Source organism: Heteronotia binoei, chromosome 1, assembly GCF_032191835.1.
Source record: "Heteronotia binoei isolate CCM8104 ecotype False Entrance Well chromosome 1, APGP_CSIRO_Hbin_v1, whole genome shotgun sequence".
In the NCBI taxonomy this organism is placed as follows: Eukaryota; Metazoa; Chordata; class Lepidosauria; order Squamata; family Gekkonidae; genus Heteronotia; species Heteronotia binoei.
Window position 1 is genome coordinate 31600164 of NC_083223.1, and position 17297 is coordinate 31617460.

The following is a 17297-nucleotide window of genomic DNA, read 5'->3' on the forward strand; positions in this document are numbered from 1 at the left end:
AGTACGAAGGACCCTTGTGATCAAAGGGATCCTTCCATCTGATTGTCCCTGATTTTGACTGGTCATCATTGATTAGTAAAGACTCGCATAATTGCTGCTGCTTTTGTGAGGTCTAATCTTTTCAGTGTTACAGCAGACTGCTTCTGTAACCCTGGAAGGATACCTGTGTCATAGGAAAAAAACACACTGCAAATGTGTGCCAGTGGAGCTAATAGAGCATTGACAGATGTGCAGTGAGAACCAGAATGTCTAATTGCCTGTGGGGGGAAATTTAACATAGAAAATTCTGAGCCACCCTGAGCCTGCTTCAGCAGGGAGAGCAGGATATAAATCCAATAAAATAAACAATTGTGTAAATGTGAACTTTAAAAGATGCTAATTTAAGACAATTAGTTGTTTATATGCTGCCATAAATATACATGGTGATTTTGGATTTTTTAAAACAAAGATTGGTTTTGGCTCTCACATGTGCTTACAAACAGCAGTTAGCAGAGAAGACAATACTAGTAGAAAGATAGAAAGAAAGATACAAATGTTAGCAAGGAATGAACAGGACAGAGTAAATGTAACCACATGTGTTAGAACTTGCTTATTATTTGGGATTGAGGATTAAAGGGTTAAACTGAAAACCTTGCAGAAAATTTTCAGGAAGAAGGTTTAATTTTTTAATTTGTTTAAAATATTGTGAGTGTGTTGCCTGTTGGGGTTCATACTGTTGTCTATAGTTTAAGGTAGCTGTGACTTTTAGGTTGCAGTCACACACACTCAATAATCCACTTTCAGTGTCCTTTCTGACTGGATTTTAATGTGTGAACTGTAAAATCCAGTCAGAAAGTGGATTGAGTCTGTAACTGCAGCCTTAATGTTGCAGTCCTGCATGAAGGAGGAAATTTGTCAAATAGAATATCATTGCTTGTAATACAGTTGTAGAATTAGTAATGTTTAAATAGCTGTTGATTAAATTCGATCATTTTCAGAATAACAAGTCTGACTCATCCTTCAGTAATTTCTGGCAGAACTTTCCAGTTAACATTTACTTTTGTAAACAATCTCATTGTAACAACTATTTGGAGATTTTTGTGCGACTGTGCCTCAGTTCTTTAAAAGTGTGGCTGTCAAAGTCCTTGTGGTTTTGTCTGGTACTTCAGGATTTATATTCATTCCAGGGGGTGAAACATAGTATCTCTTGAAGGGCATTCTTTTTCAATACTGTCCAGATATAAGCTGTTAGTTTCTTACTTTGTTCGTAAGGCACTAAGCCATATATTAATGCTTATACGTCTAAGGTAGTCATTCTGATGTCTTCAAAGTTAATATTAATTGTTGAAGATGAATAGAACTAGTTGGAGTATACACGAGGAATGTTTACCAGGGATGGGCACAGACCAGAAAAATGGAGGTTCATATGGGCTTGTGCATTTCACAGACCAGGAATTTTCACTGACCTTTTTGTTTAATGGACCAGTTCTTGGTGCATGGAAATGAAATGCTTGTGACTTCGGGATGTGGTAAAAGTCCCCCACACACATACATGGTAGAGCTGCTAAACTCACAGCGAGTTTCCAGTTGACTCTCCTCTACCAGCCCTCCCAAATTCGGAGAGGATTGGATTGGGGGTGGGGGAGTTATGGCCTCCCAAAGTAGGTGCCCCTTGGAAAGTGCCCTTCGTGGAAATCACAGCTGCAAGTTCAGGATTGTGTTGGATGGGCGTCCTGCAGGCTACAAGCATCAGACTTGCAGAGGACATCCTCAGGATGCCTCTCTGCCTGCCCTCAAAGTTGTATACAGATTGGTTTTGGATTACAGCTCATTTCCAGATGTAGTTTGCTACCATAGAGCAGAATGGGAGGTCTCTTATTGGCAGCCAGAGCTGCCTGTCAAGCTTTGGAGGGTCATTATTGGTGTAGAAGTTTCCAGAACTGTACAAGAACACACACACACACAGTTGCCTTGACAATTAGTGCCCACAGACAGCTCTCACAGATCAAAAAAGAAAAATTGTGGTCCATGAGCAATTAGTTGAAAATGAGAATGCATGGACTGCGCAAATGGACCGTAAACCAACCCCCAGTCCATGATGAAATTAGGTCTGTGGTCTGATCTGTGCCCATTCCTAATGTTTATCTTTTTTGTAGGTTAGTATTGGTATTGTCCTTTCGCATTTTAATCCCTACCACTGTTTTTCTCCAAGTCTTACTTCCTGTCGGTGATCTCTCTTTAAGACATGTTTCTCTGATATCTCCTTTTTCCTTGTAGGTTTTCATCGCTTTCATAATAAGCCTGAGCTGGTGCAGCTTTTGTGGAAACCAGGCTATGCAGTGAAACCATCTGTACAGGCCATCTCTGTGTCAGGAGGTACTCTTCAGATGCTCCTGGGTCTGATATTGTCCAAAGCTTTCAGCAACATTAAAAGTGAAAGGTGTAGCTTGATGGTGGATTTGGGGTTTTCTTGCAAAGGAAAAGAACCAGCCTCAGTAATAAGTTCACACATTTTGCAATACTTTTTAAAAACTAGACAAATGATGTTATGTCCTTTAAAAACCACCAGTAAAAGCAGCTGTTGCGAGATTACAAAAACAGTAACAAAGGAAAATGACCATTTTGGCTTTTTCCATGCCTTGAAGTAGTTTTAGAGAAGCTTATGCACATTTAAGACCAGCCTGCTAAAACATGTGGAACGGTGTTCATAAGATTAAGCTGACATGTTATACAGTAAATAATTGTTCTTGTCAAAGTTTGGCAGTTCAAGTCTATGAATCTCTGTGCTTCCCACCACCAGCATTCAATTCTGTGTTTCAAGTTGATGCTGAACCTGTTTTCACCTGCCAGAAATCAGCTCTTAAACATACAGTTTAGAAATATAAGCATATTTCCTTCTGTGTAAACACACACCTGGGAAGTAGGGGTTTTTTTAAATAAAACCCTCTAATATTAACCCCTTTAAAGTAAGTGGAAAGCACAAAGGAAACTATGGCTACTTGAATGAGGTACAGATTCCCCTCCATATATTCTGCATGGCTGGGGAAGTAGATGGACACTTTCTCCCCAAGCTCATCTCTCTGTTTTATAACCACTGTTGGCAGTAGAGCTTTTTAGTCCATCATGAGAATCCTAATCTCACCCTAGAACTTAATTTGAGGCAGGTTTTAGGCACTGCCCCAGCACCCATTTTTTCAGTATCAGGATCTCAGCCTAAGAACTTTGACTTTAACAAAGGGCATCTAAGTGCTTGCAAAGCATCTTTTCTTCATCGCTGAGTAATAACCAGCCCACACATCTGTGGAGAGGACAATCTTTCAAAGCTCAAATAACCTACATATATCTTTCCAGCTCCTTTGTTCAAGTAGACAAGTTTTTGCATAAATTTAACAGGTAGTTACTAACCTTTGCCAATATGCAAGCAAGTAGAAGTTAAGCTAAGGAGAAGGAAATAAGAGCTTGTTAAATACTAAATACTGCAGTGAATTCTGCTGTTGTTGTTAATGGGGTGGGTGGGAAAGGGCTGTTTGCTCAGCAAAATGATGAGCTTCTTTCTGGCTAAATTAACAGGGCACAGAAGCAGCCCTGTATTGATCTTTAAAATGGATAAAACTACAGTAAAGAACTGAATCCTAGATTCTGAGTCAGCACCTGCAAGTTTGGGAGCAATTTACTTGCTCCAGTTGAGTTGTTATTTGCAGGCATGGGGGCCACTTTGTGTTTCAGTTAACAAAGCTTGTGTTGTTCCCGAGCATGAGACTGCCAGCTTCGATTGCTTAAACATTCCTACTATTTTGCTTAAACGTTCTTATGTTCAGCCAATGTTAGGGTGTTTTTATGTTTGTTACTTGGCATTTGCCCTTTTCTTCCCTTCTGTTGGCATCTGCTCTGGGTCTGTAGTATCTGAACCACCTTTCTGGTTCCACTTTTCCATTGAAGCTTTTCAGTGATTTTCTTCGCCCTTATGCCATTGTACTTTATGAAATTTGGCTGAAGTTATAATGAAACATGTCTTTATAGTGGTAGAACTGACTACAGAGTAATCAGTTCCTGATGAGCAGTTATTTGAGGCAACAACTTTAAGAGCTTCATGTTAAAATAGTTCTCTGTTATTTTTGTATAATATGTGTACACGTACATATATATACATATAAGATGTGAATATGTATTTAATACAGTATCTTACCACTGCAAAAATTAACATCAACAATCTTTTGATAACATCAAGTGATAGATGTTTCACTTACCAACAAAAGACTGTGCTTTAACATGTTCCAATAGATGTTTCATCCCTACCCACCCCCCCAATTCCTGTTGTAGTGGCCTGCCACTACTTCTGTCTTGCCCTAAATTATTTCTCTCTGCAGTATGAGTACTAGGAAATAGCAGTTAGTGGGATTTACAGAAGAACCTAAATAAGATTTCAGTTTTCATTGGAGCTTCCACTCTTGGGTACTTTAGCAAAACCTTACGAGCTTTTCCGTTCTTGTAAGGTTACCCCAGAGAGGTGCATGGGTTTTTAAAGGTGGCTTACAATTCAATGTTGAATGATTCAGATGAGAACTGCAAGGATTAAAGACTTGTTTGAAGAATATTCATGTTAGATGGTCATGGGAATCTTATAACCATCTGTGGTTTTAGCATAAATATCAGGGCTCATCTCAAAGATAAAGCACATATCCCTGAATGCCTAGTTTAACTAGAATAGTGCTAGAGAAGACCTAGATTTGACTGCATTAGTACCTTAAACAAGATTTTTGTGGTATAGGCTTTCAAGACTCAAAGCTCCCTTCATTAGTAGTCCCACAGAGCTTCTCTTCTTTAAGCAAACAGTAGGGTCTAGCTGTCAGAGAACTGAAGTCTGACCTTGGTTGGTTTGGGATCTTGCAACACAAACTATGCCTAATATGTAGTATAGTGTTGAAACAGCAGATACAGTTTGTATGTGGTGCTAACAGCATGTCAACTGTGCCTTGAATAAGAGGTCTTGTGTGATTCTACTAAACTATGACCTTGTTTTCCATCACATAAGTCTTATCAGTAATTCTGTTTTACTGAATAGAAATGGTTTGGTCTCATTTAGCGAGTCTTTCACTAGACACTGTCCACACATCGCCTACTTTTAAGTACTTTCTGTCCTTTTGCCAGTAGTGCAGGTTTAACTTCCAACAAATGTTAGCTACATTTCTTGCTTCCACAATTGTTGCATTGTGGTCTTTTTCTGCAGTTTAGCACAATAACATGGTGTATGCACCCTGCTATTTAATATGAAGTTTGAAAATAGAAAAAAAAATTTTTAGCCATCTAGTACTTGAACACCATTGCTCTTCCAATCAAAAGTACACATTAAGACAAAAAAATGTTCATAGCTGTTGGGGGGGGGAGAGAATGTATAATAGTGTTCTGGGTGCATCTTCAGTCTGTTGAAATCACATAATAAAATCCATGTAAGCCCTTAAATTGTTAGATCGACACGATGCGTAATATTTAAAACTGCATCTGCATAAAGGGATTTATGACTAAAACTGCTTGTTTTTCTACAGACTTGTCTGGTGTTTCTCAGCTTGAAGAAGATCTCCAGTCATTATTGATCCCTTTTCTTGGCGCTACCTTTTTGAAGTGAAGTTTACCTAGCTTTCTAGTGTGAGCTTTCTTTTGAGACATCTCTAACGTTTGATCCGTAATAGACAAGCTATAGCTCAGCAATGTCCAAGTCGTTCCAACAGTCATCTCTAAATAGGGATTCCCAAGGTCATGGGCGTGACCTGTCTGCAGGAATAGGCCTTCTTGCTGCTGCTACCCAGTCTTTAAATGTGCCAGCATCTCTTGGAAGGATGAACCAGGGTACTGCACGGCTTGCTAGCTTAATGAATCTTGGAATGAGTTCTTCATTGAATCAACAAGGATCTCATAGTGCACTGTCTTCTGCTAGTGCATCTTCCCATACCTTACAGTCTTTATTTAGCCTTGGAACTAGAGGCCCACCCCCTTTGTCTTCTCAGCACCGTGGAGATGCAGAGCAGGCCACTAACATTCTGGCCAGCTTTGGTCTGTCTGCTAGAGACTTAGATGAACTGAGTCGCTATCCTGAGGACAAGATCACTCCTGAAAACTTGCCTCAAATTCTTCTGCAACTTAAAAGGAGGAGAGCTGAAGAAGGCCCTTCACTGAGTTATGGTAGAGATGGCAGATCAGCTGCACGGGATCCTCCGTACAGAGTACCTAGGGATGATTGGGAAGAGAAAAGGCATTTTAGAAGAGATAGCTTTGATGATCGTGGTTCTAGTCTCAACCCAGTGGTTGACTATGATCATGGAAGTCGGTCTCAAGATTCTTATTATGACAGACTGGATTATGAAGAGGACAGATTAAGAGATGGAGAAAGGTGTAGGGATGACTCTTACTATGGCGAGACATCACATAAATATCGTACATTTGACAGTGAGTATGAGAGAATGGGTCGTGGCCCTGAGAGATCTCTCTTTGAGAAAAAGAGAGGTGCTCCTCCAAATAGCAATATTGAAGACTTCCATGGACTCTTACCGAAGGGTTATCCCCATCTGTGCTCTATCTGTGATTTGCCCGTTCATTCTAATAAGGTGAGTTAAGCATCAGATGCTTATTTTTCTTTACTTTGTAGTCCCTGTTGCCTGTTTCTGTGTTCTGATTATACATAACACTGTGGTCTCAAAAAAACAGAAAAGGCTGGTTCATTTTCAAGGCGTTGTTTGCAAACCTGTACCAGGACTTTATTAATAACTTTTCACCCAGATGGCTTAAGGCCAGGTCAGGTGTCATCTAGTCAATTTATATTTTGCATCTACATATTCTCTTAACTTAGTTTGGGGTAGGTTTTTTTTTCATTTTATTTTTCACTTATTCAGGCAGTTAGGTTCAGCATTCCTTCCCATCTGTCTTGATTGCTGATTGATTTGTAGTTCGGATGCATCTTTGCACAATTCTGCTCCCTCCCTTTCTTGTTTATGGCCAAATAGTTAATGTAGAATCCTGGGAAATATTGGCAACAATATAGCTTACATTTTTAAATACATTCTTGCTTTTGTGACATTCACTTTGAACTGTTTTCATACTGTGGCTGAAAAGATCTCATGTTTTTTCTGCCCCTTTCACAACTTTCTTGAACACTTCAGGCTCACTTTTTATTATATGCTGCATCTGCCCCTTTAGAATCTCAGAAACCTCAGCCTGCTGTTCCATAGTGCCATGCTCTCAGTAGCACTCTACTTGTTTGAGTAGATCATTATTAAAATTTCAGTCAAACTTCTCTTCATAACTTGGTTCTTTCAACATAGTAAGTGTGGGTTTATTCAGGTTTTCTGATTTTGTCAATTGGTTATTAAAACTGGCTATTGGTGTCCCTGTCATTACTTGTTTCAGAGCTTGTTACAAAAATATTGCAGGTAAGAGCACACATTGTGAGCTTAAAACTGTTTTCTGCATTGTCATTACAGTACTCTGTGTTGTTATTAACCCTTCCTTCACAGTAACATCTGGGAGATGCATAGTCTGCTCTTGGAAAATGTCTCAGTGATCCAAAACTGTGATCAAAACACTAAAGTTCTTTTTTTAAAAAGGCAGTATAAAATCTTAGTATTGAAAATAACTTATGTAAGGTTTAATCTCACTGGGGAGGGGCATTTACAAATCCTGCTCTGCAGTTTTAGACAGAAGATCTTATCCTCAGAACACCTATCTTCTCGGCAAACTAAAATCTATAATCTTTTCAGAGGCAATTAAGTGACCTGTTTCCATACATAAGCATTTTACATTTTAGCATATGTACAAGAATTTAATATCAAGCTTTTACAGTTCTGATGCAAATAACCAAGACATTTAATGCAAAGTTGTTTATTTTGCCTGAATTCTGAGTATGCTTTCGCCAGAATTTCTGAGAATGCAATCACTGCAGAGAGATTTACACTTTCAACACCAGAAGAAAACTTGCAGTATTATAGAATCTGCACCTGGAATTGCATCTAATTGAGAGAGACATTCTAAATTATCTTTGAATTATGAGAGCTCCTGCTTTACCATTTTACATTCTATAATCAAAGTAGTTCTGCTGAGAAGAGGAGAGAACATGTATTGGGAGAATCTTCTTGTTTTATACTGTTGGTACCCTTCTCTCTCCCCCTCTCTTTTTGAGATTTCCACTTTTAACATCTTTTTTCAGTCCTAAAATATTTTTGTATAAAATATACTTTCCAGGTTGCCAAATGAGAGCCGTTCTCAGCTTTGGCCATTTCATTTGAAAAGAAGGCACCCACCTAAAGAACATTTCAGATTGGCAATTTTTAAAGTGTGCTTTTCTTCAGGCTTGTGGTCATCTTCTCAGATTCTCAAATATTCTAAAATCACCATTCAATCCAAACTGATCTAGCAGCACAAGTCAGAGCAACTACTTGAGCTTCCAGGTTAGGTGGCATGAAATACAGCTTCATATTCACATTTTTCAAATCTTTGAATGGAAGCTTTGCTTAGAAGCTGTGCTGTTTTTGGAAGGTGACCTTTCCCTCTTCTGTGTATTAGGATTGGGTTACTGAGAGATGTATTATTCTTTTGATCCTTCCTAGTAGCCACAGATACAACTTTTAAAAAGTCTCTGGCTGCTACTGGTGTGCTTGTGACTAGGCAAGGAAGGAACCAAGTAAATCGCCCGTCTGATTTTGTACCCAAGTAGGGTTCCCAAGGCACATCTGTTGGTCATTTGGAGGCTCTCTGCTTGGCAATCAAGGAATATAAATGTTCGGTTCTGTATTGCATGCTGGCATTTATACAGTTAGAAGGAGCATCTCTTTGGATTGCTGTTAGTATAATTATGGGATCAGTGGAATTTTGAAGTCCACTAACCCTAATTTTTGTGTTTGAGAATGAAAAGATTGAGTTCTCTTTACCTTCTGAGTGCCTTATAGTTGTAGAAATAACTTTGAATGTCAAGAAATGAATTCTGCAACCTATGCCTGTCATGCTGATGTGCTAGATTTTGATATTGTGCTGTATAACTCTGTATTGGGGACCATGGGAGGGGCCAAAATCTGTTTCCTGAAAGTTCTGCTGGATCCCCTTCTGGCTTCTGAGTTTCACAGGACAGTGTCCATGTTCTTCCAAGCATCCCTTTGTGACTGCAAATCTGCACATTTGTTTAAGTGACAGAGCTGGAGTTTTCAAAAGACTGAATTCTGCAGTTGTGAAGAATACTCAGAGATTTGCTTAAAAGCAACAGTGTGAGGGTTGCTAACAAAGTGTCCTTAATTTTACTATCATCTCAAGTGAATTGTGAAACCAGGGCTGTATTCACGTTCATGTTGAGAATATCTCTGGTTTATTTTTGCGTTCATGTGCTTCATCCCTCTTGTCCAAGGAGTGAAATGGAAGACTTGCTGGTTTAGAAAGCTGTCAGACTAATCACAGCTTACTGCAGGACCTGATTAGGAGTTTATTTCTTGCCCACAAACTAGGATTCTGAACCACAGTTTAACCTTAGCATCCTGGTTTGTAGAGGGGAGACATTAGTTTCTTATAGCAACTGAATTTATATATCACAACTGAAAAGTGTTAAGGGGAAGACTTTCTAAACCAGAGTCTTCAGTCTTGACTCTGCACTTAAGGGAAGGATGAATCCTAAGCCAAGCTTATGCTCATCGTGAGCAAACTGGGTTGTTTGTGAGAACTGACTAGAGCCTTGCAAAATGGTTACTTTGCTGCACAAGTTCAAGAAGAAAAGACAGTGGGAATTAGAAACACTTTCAATTTTTAAAGTACCCTTAGCTATTGACTTCTGAAGCTGGCCTGTGCTATGACTACAGGTAAGTGTTGGGGATGGGCTGTTGGGAACATGTCTTCACTTTTTCATCCCTTTCAGAGCTGGAAATTATAAAAAGTGAGATCAGCATTAGGGATGTGAAGGGGGGGGGATTCAGTATTCTTCAGACACATGGTTTTTGGACCCTTAAAAGTTGGATATTGCCTTGAAAATCTGATTTCCAATATCAATATTGTATTTGAAATTGGGTAAAATTTGGGAATCCCAAATTTTTTTACTCCATTATACCCTATGGGGCCATTACAGTCAGTGGCCAATCTCATAGGGCAGGAGTGTCAAATATGCAGCCTGGGGGCCAAATCAGGCCCCTGGAGGTTTCCTATTGGGCCCACAAGCAAGTCTGCTTTCATATACATCTCTCTTGCTTCCTTCTGTGTCACAGCTTGCTTTGCCAGGCTTGTCAGTCACACAGGAGCTACAGAGCAAAGCCTCTATTTTCTCCATTGGCTGAGGCTCCTCCCTTGGGAAGGAAGGACAGGAGGAACAGCTTTTTTTGCCAGGCTCTCTGAATTGCACCACACAGCTACTGAGCAGAACCTCTTTTCCTTCTACTGGCTGAGGCTCCACTCTCTCCTCATCCCCTGGGGGGAGGGAGGGAAAGAGCCAGAGCTTCCTTTGTCCAGTTCCCTTGATCACATGGGAGAGATACAAAATTTTTAATTGTGTTTGTCTGTGTCCTTTATAAAGTTTCTACCTCTGGTAACTGCATTACATTTTATGACACACATGACTGAGACCAACAAGGTCTCATTTATGTCACATCTGTCCCTCATAACAAATGAGTTTGACACCCCTGTACTAGGGTATGTTCACTTGGCTGAGGGGGAGGGGGTTTGAGGTAAAGTTGCAGCGTGGGTGCTGGAGCACCTCTCCAAAAGAACCCCCAAGGTTCAAAAACATTGACCAGGGATTGGACCTCCATTATTTCTAAGGGGGGGGGGGGTAGTAAGGCAATACAAGCCCAGCAGAATGTCCTAAAGAATCTCTACAGTTGAAGGGGGAGGGGCATGCTTGCAAGGCTGGCAGCAGAACCAGTGCAATGTGCCCACTAGAACCAGAGCCCCTGTGGCAGTGCCAAAACCCCACAGGACTGGGGGGGGGAGGGGCATTTCTGTAAGGACAACAGAACCAGTGCAATGTCCCATAGCCCAGCAGCAGAATCCAGTGCCGACTTACTAGTGCCAAGCAGCAGAACTCAGTGTCACATCAGAGAATCCAGCAGGGTTTTTAAAAAAAAAAATTGGAAGAAACAAGGGCAGCAGAAGTCCAGCAGCACACTCAAAAGTACATGATGGTTAGGCACTTTTGTTAGCCCACTTGAACTGAGACCAGACCAATAAACAGAAATCCCGTAATGTTGAGCTGTCATTTGCCACAGCGAAACTGGGTTCTGCTGTTGTGCACTAGTAAGTGGCACTGGGTTTGGCTGCTTGGCAGCCACTACTGCACTAGTTCTGCTGCCCTGCAACCCACGTCCCCCCTTGTTTGGACTCTGTACTTGACATTAGCTGGTCTGGCACTTGCCACAATGCCACTGGCTTCTGCTGCTGAGCTGTAGTAGGTTGCCACTGGGTTCTGTAGCTGGGCAGCCAGTACTGCACTAGTTCTGCTGTGCTGAAACCCTCTTCTGCTTGCTTGGATTCTGTGCTTGGCATCAGTGCTGTTGAACTGACTTGGCATTTGCCACAATGGCCATATAACTATAATGGAGCTGAAAAATTCGGGAGTCCCGATTTCATTTAGGAATCTTCTTATCAGTGAGTCAGATCAGAGAGTCTGATTTGACTTAACTAATGACTAAGTTATGCCAAAAAGGCATGATTCAGGTATTGATTGGCTTGGAAACACTGAATGCACATCCCTAATCAGCATAACTACCAACCACATTTAATGTTAATTAGGCCTTAAGGTGCTTTAGTAGCAGGTTAGTTGAGCATAGTTTAAATGGACACTGAAGCTATTAGAAGATTTTGCACCAGTGTGAGGGAGACGAGAGACAGCAAGATAACTGTAATCTGTTTCTAATCCCTTACCCATGGTTATGTTTTCACAAGGCATAGTTATTAGAAGTAGAAAGGTGGATGAATGGACAGACATTGGCAGTTCCTCAAAGGAGGGCCTGCTATTTCTTTCCTTTCTACTGCCTTTAGATTTGAGCTTTTCAGCAGGTTTATGGAATCTCACATACTCAAATTTAACCATGGAACATAATTCAGTTGTTTGATTAGTAAATCCTTATAAATAAGGGGGTGGGGATGCATCTTCCTACATATATCACAATTTCACCACATGTTCACATGCAACAACAATATTCTGCTGTCCATCCCATTCCTCTAAAAAAAAAAAACCCTCAGAAATATAGCAAACCAGCTGTGTTGATTAATATAAGGTAAACACATTCCGCTGCCCCTGTAGAGCACTCCTTGAGATTTTGATTGACATGCAAATGTTAGTGTGAGTGTTTTAACTTTGAAGTGTGGGGTTTTTAAAAATGGCTTTTGAATTTCTGGTAATTTTAAATTTGTACTTTGCAGGAGTGGAACCAGCATATCAATGGAGCAACACATAGTCGACGTTGTCAACTTCTCCTTGAAATGTATGGATCTTTATTCATTATAACTGCAATGTGTGCTTGTTTCAGAAAACACAAGCGTGTCCATTTTATTCAAAATGATTGTCCCTTATTCTGTGTTCAATTTCACTGTTTAGTTATAAGCATCCACCATTATATTCAGGCATGTCATTTTGAAAGCTAATTGGTTTAACCAGATCTGCAAAAATTCCTTTTGTAGGAGATTGCAGCAATACATGTGTCAGTGCAATGCAGTCTGTAGGTAAAATAAACACTCAAATCATCACTTCTTATTAGTATTTACATAACTCAGTTGCTTTAGGTGAGTTCCATCTATAATAATAGCAGGGCTATTTTTTGTAGCAGGAGCTCCTTTGCATATTAGGCCACACACCCCTGATGTAGCCAGTCCTCCAAGAGCTTATAGGGCTCTTAGTACAGGGCCTACTGTAAGCTTCAGGAGGATTGGCTACAACAGGAGTATGTGGCCTACTATGAAAAGGAGCTCCTGCTGCAACCCCCCCCCCCCCCCGAATACTAGTATTGCTAATAAGAGCAGAAAAATTACAAGCCCATCTGTGCATATACTTAGAAGTTTTAAAAATGCTTTTAACATTGCTGTAGCCTTAGAATACTTTAAAAACTGTGCTTTTAAAGTAACAAATTATTAACACAGTTTTTTTTTAAAAAAAGAACAAGGAGAAATTGGCAGCTTTTGTGTGAGAGCACACTTCTTCAAAGGGTGGATGAATTCTTCTGACAAGCACAGTGTATGTTAAGGAAATAATTTGGGTTATTCTGAAAAAAAAATTTTCAAGACTAGATTTCTCTGTTCCTATCTGGATTTATTTTCTTTCAAAGGAACCTGATTAGAAATTAAACACTTGCATTGGTCATTAGATCTTGGAGTGATTTCAGATGTCAAGTGATTATAGCACACATTGGTAGTGAGTCAGGAATACTAGCTCTCAATTCTGTCCTGGAGGATTCATTTTCTTGAGCTTCGTTTTCAGTTGCAATTCAGCAGCTCCACTTTCTAATCTTCTTTTGAAATTCCTTTATAAGAGCACTGCAACTCTTAGGTCAGCAACTGAATGCTGTGGTTTATAATGCCAGACTTAAGTATTTATTGTTTGCATCCTCCTGAACTGAATCCTCCTGGATGGAATTGAGACCTAGGTTTTCTGTTTAATTATCAGCACTAGTATCCTCATGCTTACTATCCCTCTGCATATCACACCTTATCCAATCAAGCTTGCTGTTGTCATTCACCTGCTATTGCGATTTGATATCTGAATCACCTTTATAAAGTTTATTCCTTTGGTACCTCGAGTTACATTTTATGACACACAGGGCTCAGCCAAACAAAGTGCCATTTTTGTCAGATCTGGCCCTTGTTACAAAGGAGTTCGACACCTCTGGTATATAGTCGTTTTCCCTTGAGCAGGAGTGCCAAAGCTCAGTGTGTGTTCTGTTCTTTACTTCCAACATCATAGAATCATAGAGTTTGAAGGAACCCCAATGTCATCTAGTCCAACTCCCTGCACAATCACAAATACCTCTCTCTCTCCCCCTCTCTCACACACACTCTCTCACACTCATTCTCTCACTCTCACACATGAACACATACATACACACACACACACACACACACACACACACACACAGTGACCCATGCTCCGAAGATAGCAGAAAACTTCCCAAGATCCCTGGCCAAACTTGATTGTAGAAAATTGCTCCCTGACCCCAAAGTGGTGATCCTCATTTCCCTGGGCATGTAAGAAAAGACCACAAGAGCTAAGCAGTGATGAAACCCTTCCTGCCCTCTTTCTCATAATTTGCCTAAGTTCACAGAATCAGCATTGTAATTAAATGACCATCTAGACTCTGTTTAAAAACCACCAAAGAAGAAGCCACCACCTCCTGAGGAAGCCTGTTCCATTGAGAAACTGCTCTGTCAGGAAGTTCTTTCTAACATTTAGACAAAAACTCTTCAGATTTAATTTCATCCCATTCTGATCTGGCCTTCTAGGGCAACAGAAAACAACTCTGCACCATCTACTATATGACAGCCTTTCAAGTACTTCAGGGGTAGCCAACGGTAGCTCTCCAGATGTTTTTTGCCTACAACTCCCATCAGCCCCAGCCAGCATGGCTAATGGCTGGAGCTGATAGGAGTTGTAGACAAAAACATCTGGAGAGCTACCGTTGGCCACCCCTGACTTGAAGATGGTTATATTACTTCTTAGTCATCTCCTCTCCAGGCTACACATACCCAAGTTCCTTCAATCTTTCCTCATAGGACAGTCTCCAGACTCCTCACCATCTTCGTTGCCCTCCTCTGGACACGTTCCAGCTTGCCTATTTCCTTCTTAAATTCTGGTGCCCAAAACTGAATACAATACTCCAGGTGAGGTATAGCAGAGTAAAGCAATACCATCACATCACATCATCTGGACATTAAACTTCTGTTCATATAGCCCAAAATTGAATTTGCCTTTTTAGCTACCGCATCACACTACTAACTCATGTTCAGTGTATGGTCTACTAAGACCCCTAGATCCTTTTTATACTACTGCTGAGACAAGTCTCCCTCATCCTATAAATGATTCATATGGTTTTTCCTACTTAAATGCAAAACTTTACATTTATTGCTGTTAAAATTCATTTTATTTGTTTTAGCCCAATTTTCGAGCCTGTCAAGATCATCCTGTATCCTGACTCTGTCTTCTACTGTAGTTGCGACCCCTCCCAATTTAGTATCATCTGCACATTTAATAAGCATTACCTCTATTCCTTCATCCAAATCATTTATAAAGATATTAAAACAGTCCCAGGACCTTGAGGCATGCCACTTGTCAGTCCTCTCCAAGAGGGTGAAGAACCATTCACAAGCATTCTCTATGTGCAATCTGTCAACCAGTTACACATCCACCTAATGGTAACTGGATCCAAACCACATTTGTCCAACTTGTCAACAAGGATAGTATGTGGAACCTTGTCAAAGGCCTTACTGAAATCTAGATAAACTATGTCTGCAGCATTCCCCTGATCCAGCAAGGGTAATAACTTTCTCAAAAAAAGCGATAAGGTTAGTCTGACATTTGTTCTTGAGAAACCCATGCTGATTCTTAGTAATCACAGCCATCTTTTCTAAATATTCTAGGACTGACTGATTTGTTTTAAAAGTTTTCCAGGTATGGACATCAAGCTGATAGGTTGGTAGTTACCAGTGTCCCCTCTGAGCTAGTGTGAGCTAGCTCACAGTTTTTTTAGCTGCCAGCTCACACATTTTTGTCTTAGCTCTGGAAAAATGGCCCTAGAGCAAATTAATTTATGCAGTACACAATTTTAATGCCCGTAGCTAATGAAGTAGAATTTATAGTCACAAGACTCCACAGCTTAGAGGGAGTTACCTGGATCCTGCTTTTTCTGCTTCTTGAAAATGGGGACAACATTTTCCTGCCTCCAGTCTACTGGCACCTCATCTGTTCGCCAAGAATTCTCAAAAATAATGGACAGACACTCAGAAATTATGTCCACAACTCACTATGAACTGGATGCAGTTCATCAGGCCCCAAAGACTTGGTTTCATTTAAAGAAACTAGGTGTTTATGTCCTACCCCATACATATCCTAGGCTGCAGCTCCCTTCCCTCATCATGTCTTGTTTTTGCCATGTTGAGCACCATTTCCCTCACAAGAGAAGTCTGAGGGAAAGTGTCAGCGAAGGTTCATTGAAGTTCCCAAAATGAGCAGACTTAGTTATTTGAAACAAAGTTGCATTTATTGTATTCTCCAAAGTTACTTCAGCGTGAAAGACATTGGAACTGATGGCTAGCAGTTCGAGTCATTGGTATTTAACCTTATACATCAAAGCATTCACATCTACCCCCAATTCTCAAAACAAAGGCTGTCTTTGCATGTGAGACATTTCACACGGCTCCCCCTTATCTCCTACAGTTGGTGGTTATGTTTCCCAGCGGCTATGTCCTTGCTGCCTCTAGGGGGGAGGTGAGAATTGGCCAGGCACTTTCTACTTCAAAGACTAGCTAACAACCTTTGATATTCCTGGGAAGCTACTCTTGGGCTAGCCTCTACTTGGCCCCCCTTCTACTAGTATACTAATATGAGTTAGTAAGCATATATCTTTATTAATCAGTATGGTTAGTGGTCAGTATTCAAGAAGAGTATCAATGAATAGAGTCTGACATAAAGTAGAAATTGAGCATTTCTGCTCTCTTTTCATCACCTGTTAGTTTCACTTTCCTGTCCTCACAAGGGGTCTTTGCTCTTTTTCTTCCTTTGAACATAAGAAAATAACCCTTTTTTGTTGTTTTTTATCAGCTAGCCTAAGCTCATGCTGAGCTTTAGCTTTTCTAACTCGTTCTCTTCAAGCACTGGCTATTTGTTTATATTCATCCTTGGTTATAAGGTCCTCTTTCCATTTCCTAACGAGTCTTTTTTATTTCTCAAGTCTTTAAAAAGCTACTTCTGGAGCCACCTTAGCTTCTTCAGGCTCCTCCCATTTTTCCTTCTTATAGGAATTGTTTGTGATTGTGCCTTCAACATTTCACTTTTAAGAAATTTCCAGCCTTCTTAAACTCCTTTCTCCTTAGGTATTTCTGACCATTGAATTTTGCCCAGCATAACTTTAAGTTTGTCAAAATTTGCTTTCCTGAGGTCCAACTTATATGTCTATGTACAGCTTTTCCCTTCCCCGAGACTGTAGATTCTAAAATGACATGGTTACTACTACCTAAGGTGCCCACTGCTTTCACCTTGTCAGCCAGTTCTTCCCTCTTGGTGAGAGTCGAGTCCAAAACAGCAGATCCCATTGTTTCCCTTTCCACATTTTGGAAAATGAAGTTGTTAGCAATTTATTTGATCTTTTGTTTCTAGC

General features: G+C 40.3%; 1 protein-coding gene across 3 annotated transcripts in view; it reads left to right on the forward strand.

Annotated features, from left to right (window-relative positions):
- Window positions 1-17297, forward strand: part of MATR3 (matrin 3) — a 53340-nt gene that overhangs the window by 9360 nt on the left and 26683 nt on the right. The window contains exons 2-4 of one of the 3 annotated variants that reach the window (XM_060232993.1): window positions 2257-2355; window positions 5523-6578; window positions 12358-12419. In XM_060232993.1, the coding sequence (XP_060088976.1) occupies window positions 5685-6578; window positions 12358-12419 (956 nt within the window). In that variant the 5' untranslated portion in view covers window positions 2257-2355; window positions 5523-5684. Of the gene's footprint in view, window positions 1-2256; window positions 2420-5522; window positions 6579-12357; window positions 12420-17297 lie in introns of all 3 variants that reach the window. The other 2 variants (XM_060232997.1, XM_060233003.1) reach the window with 2 other exon arrangements.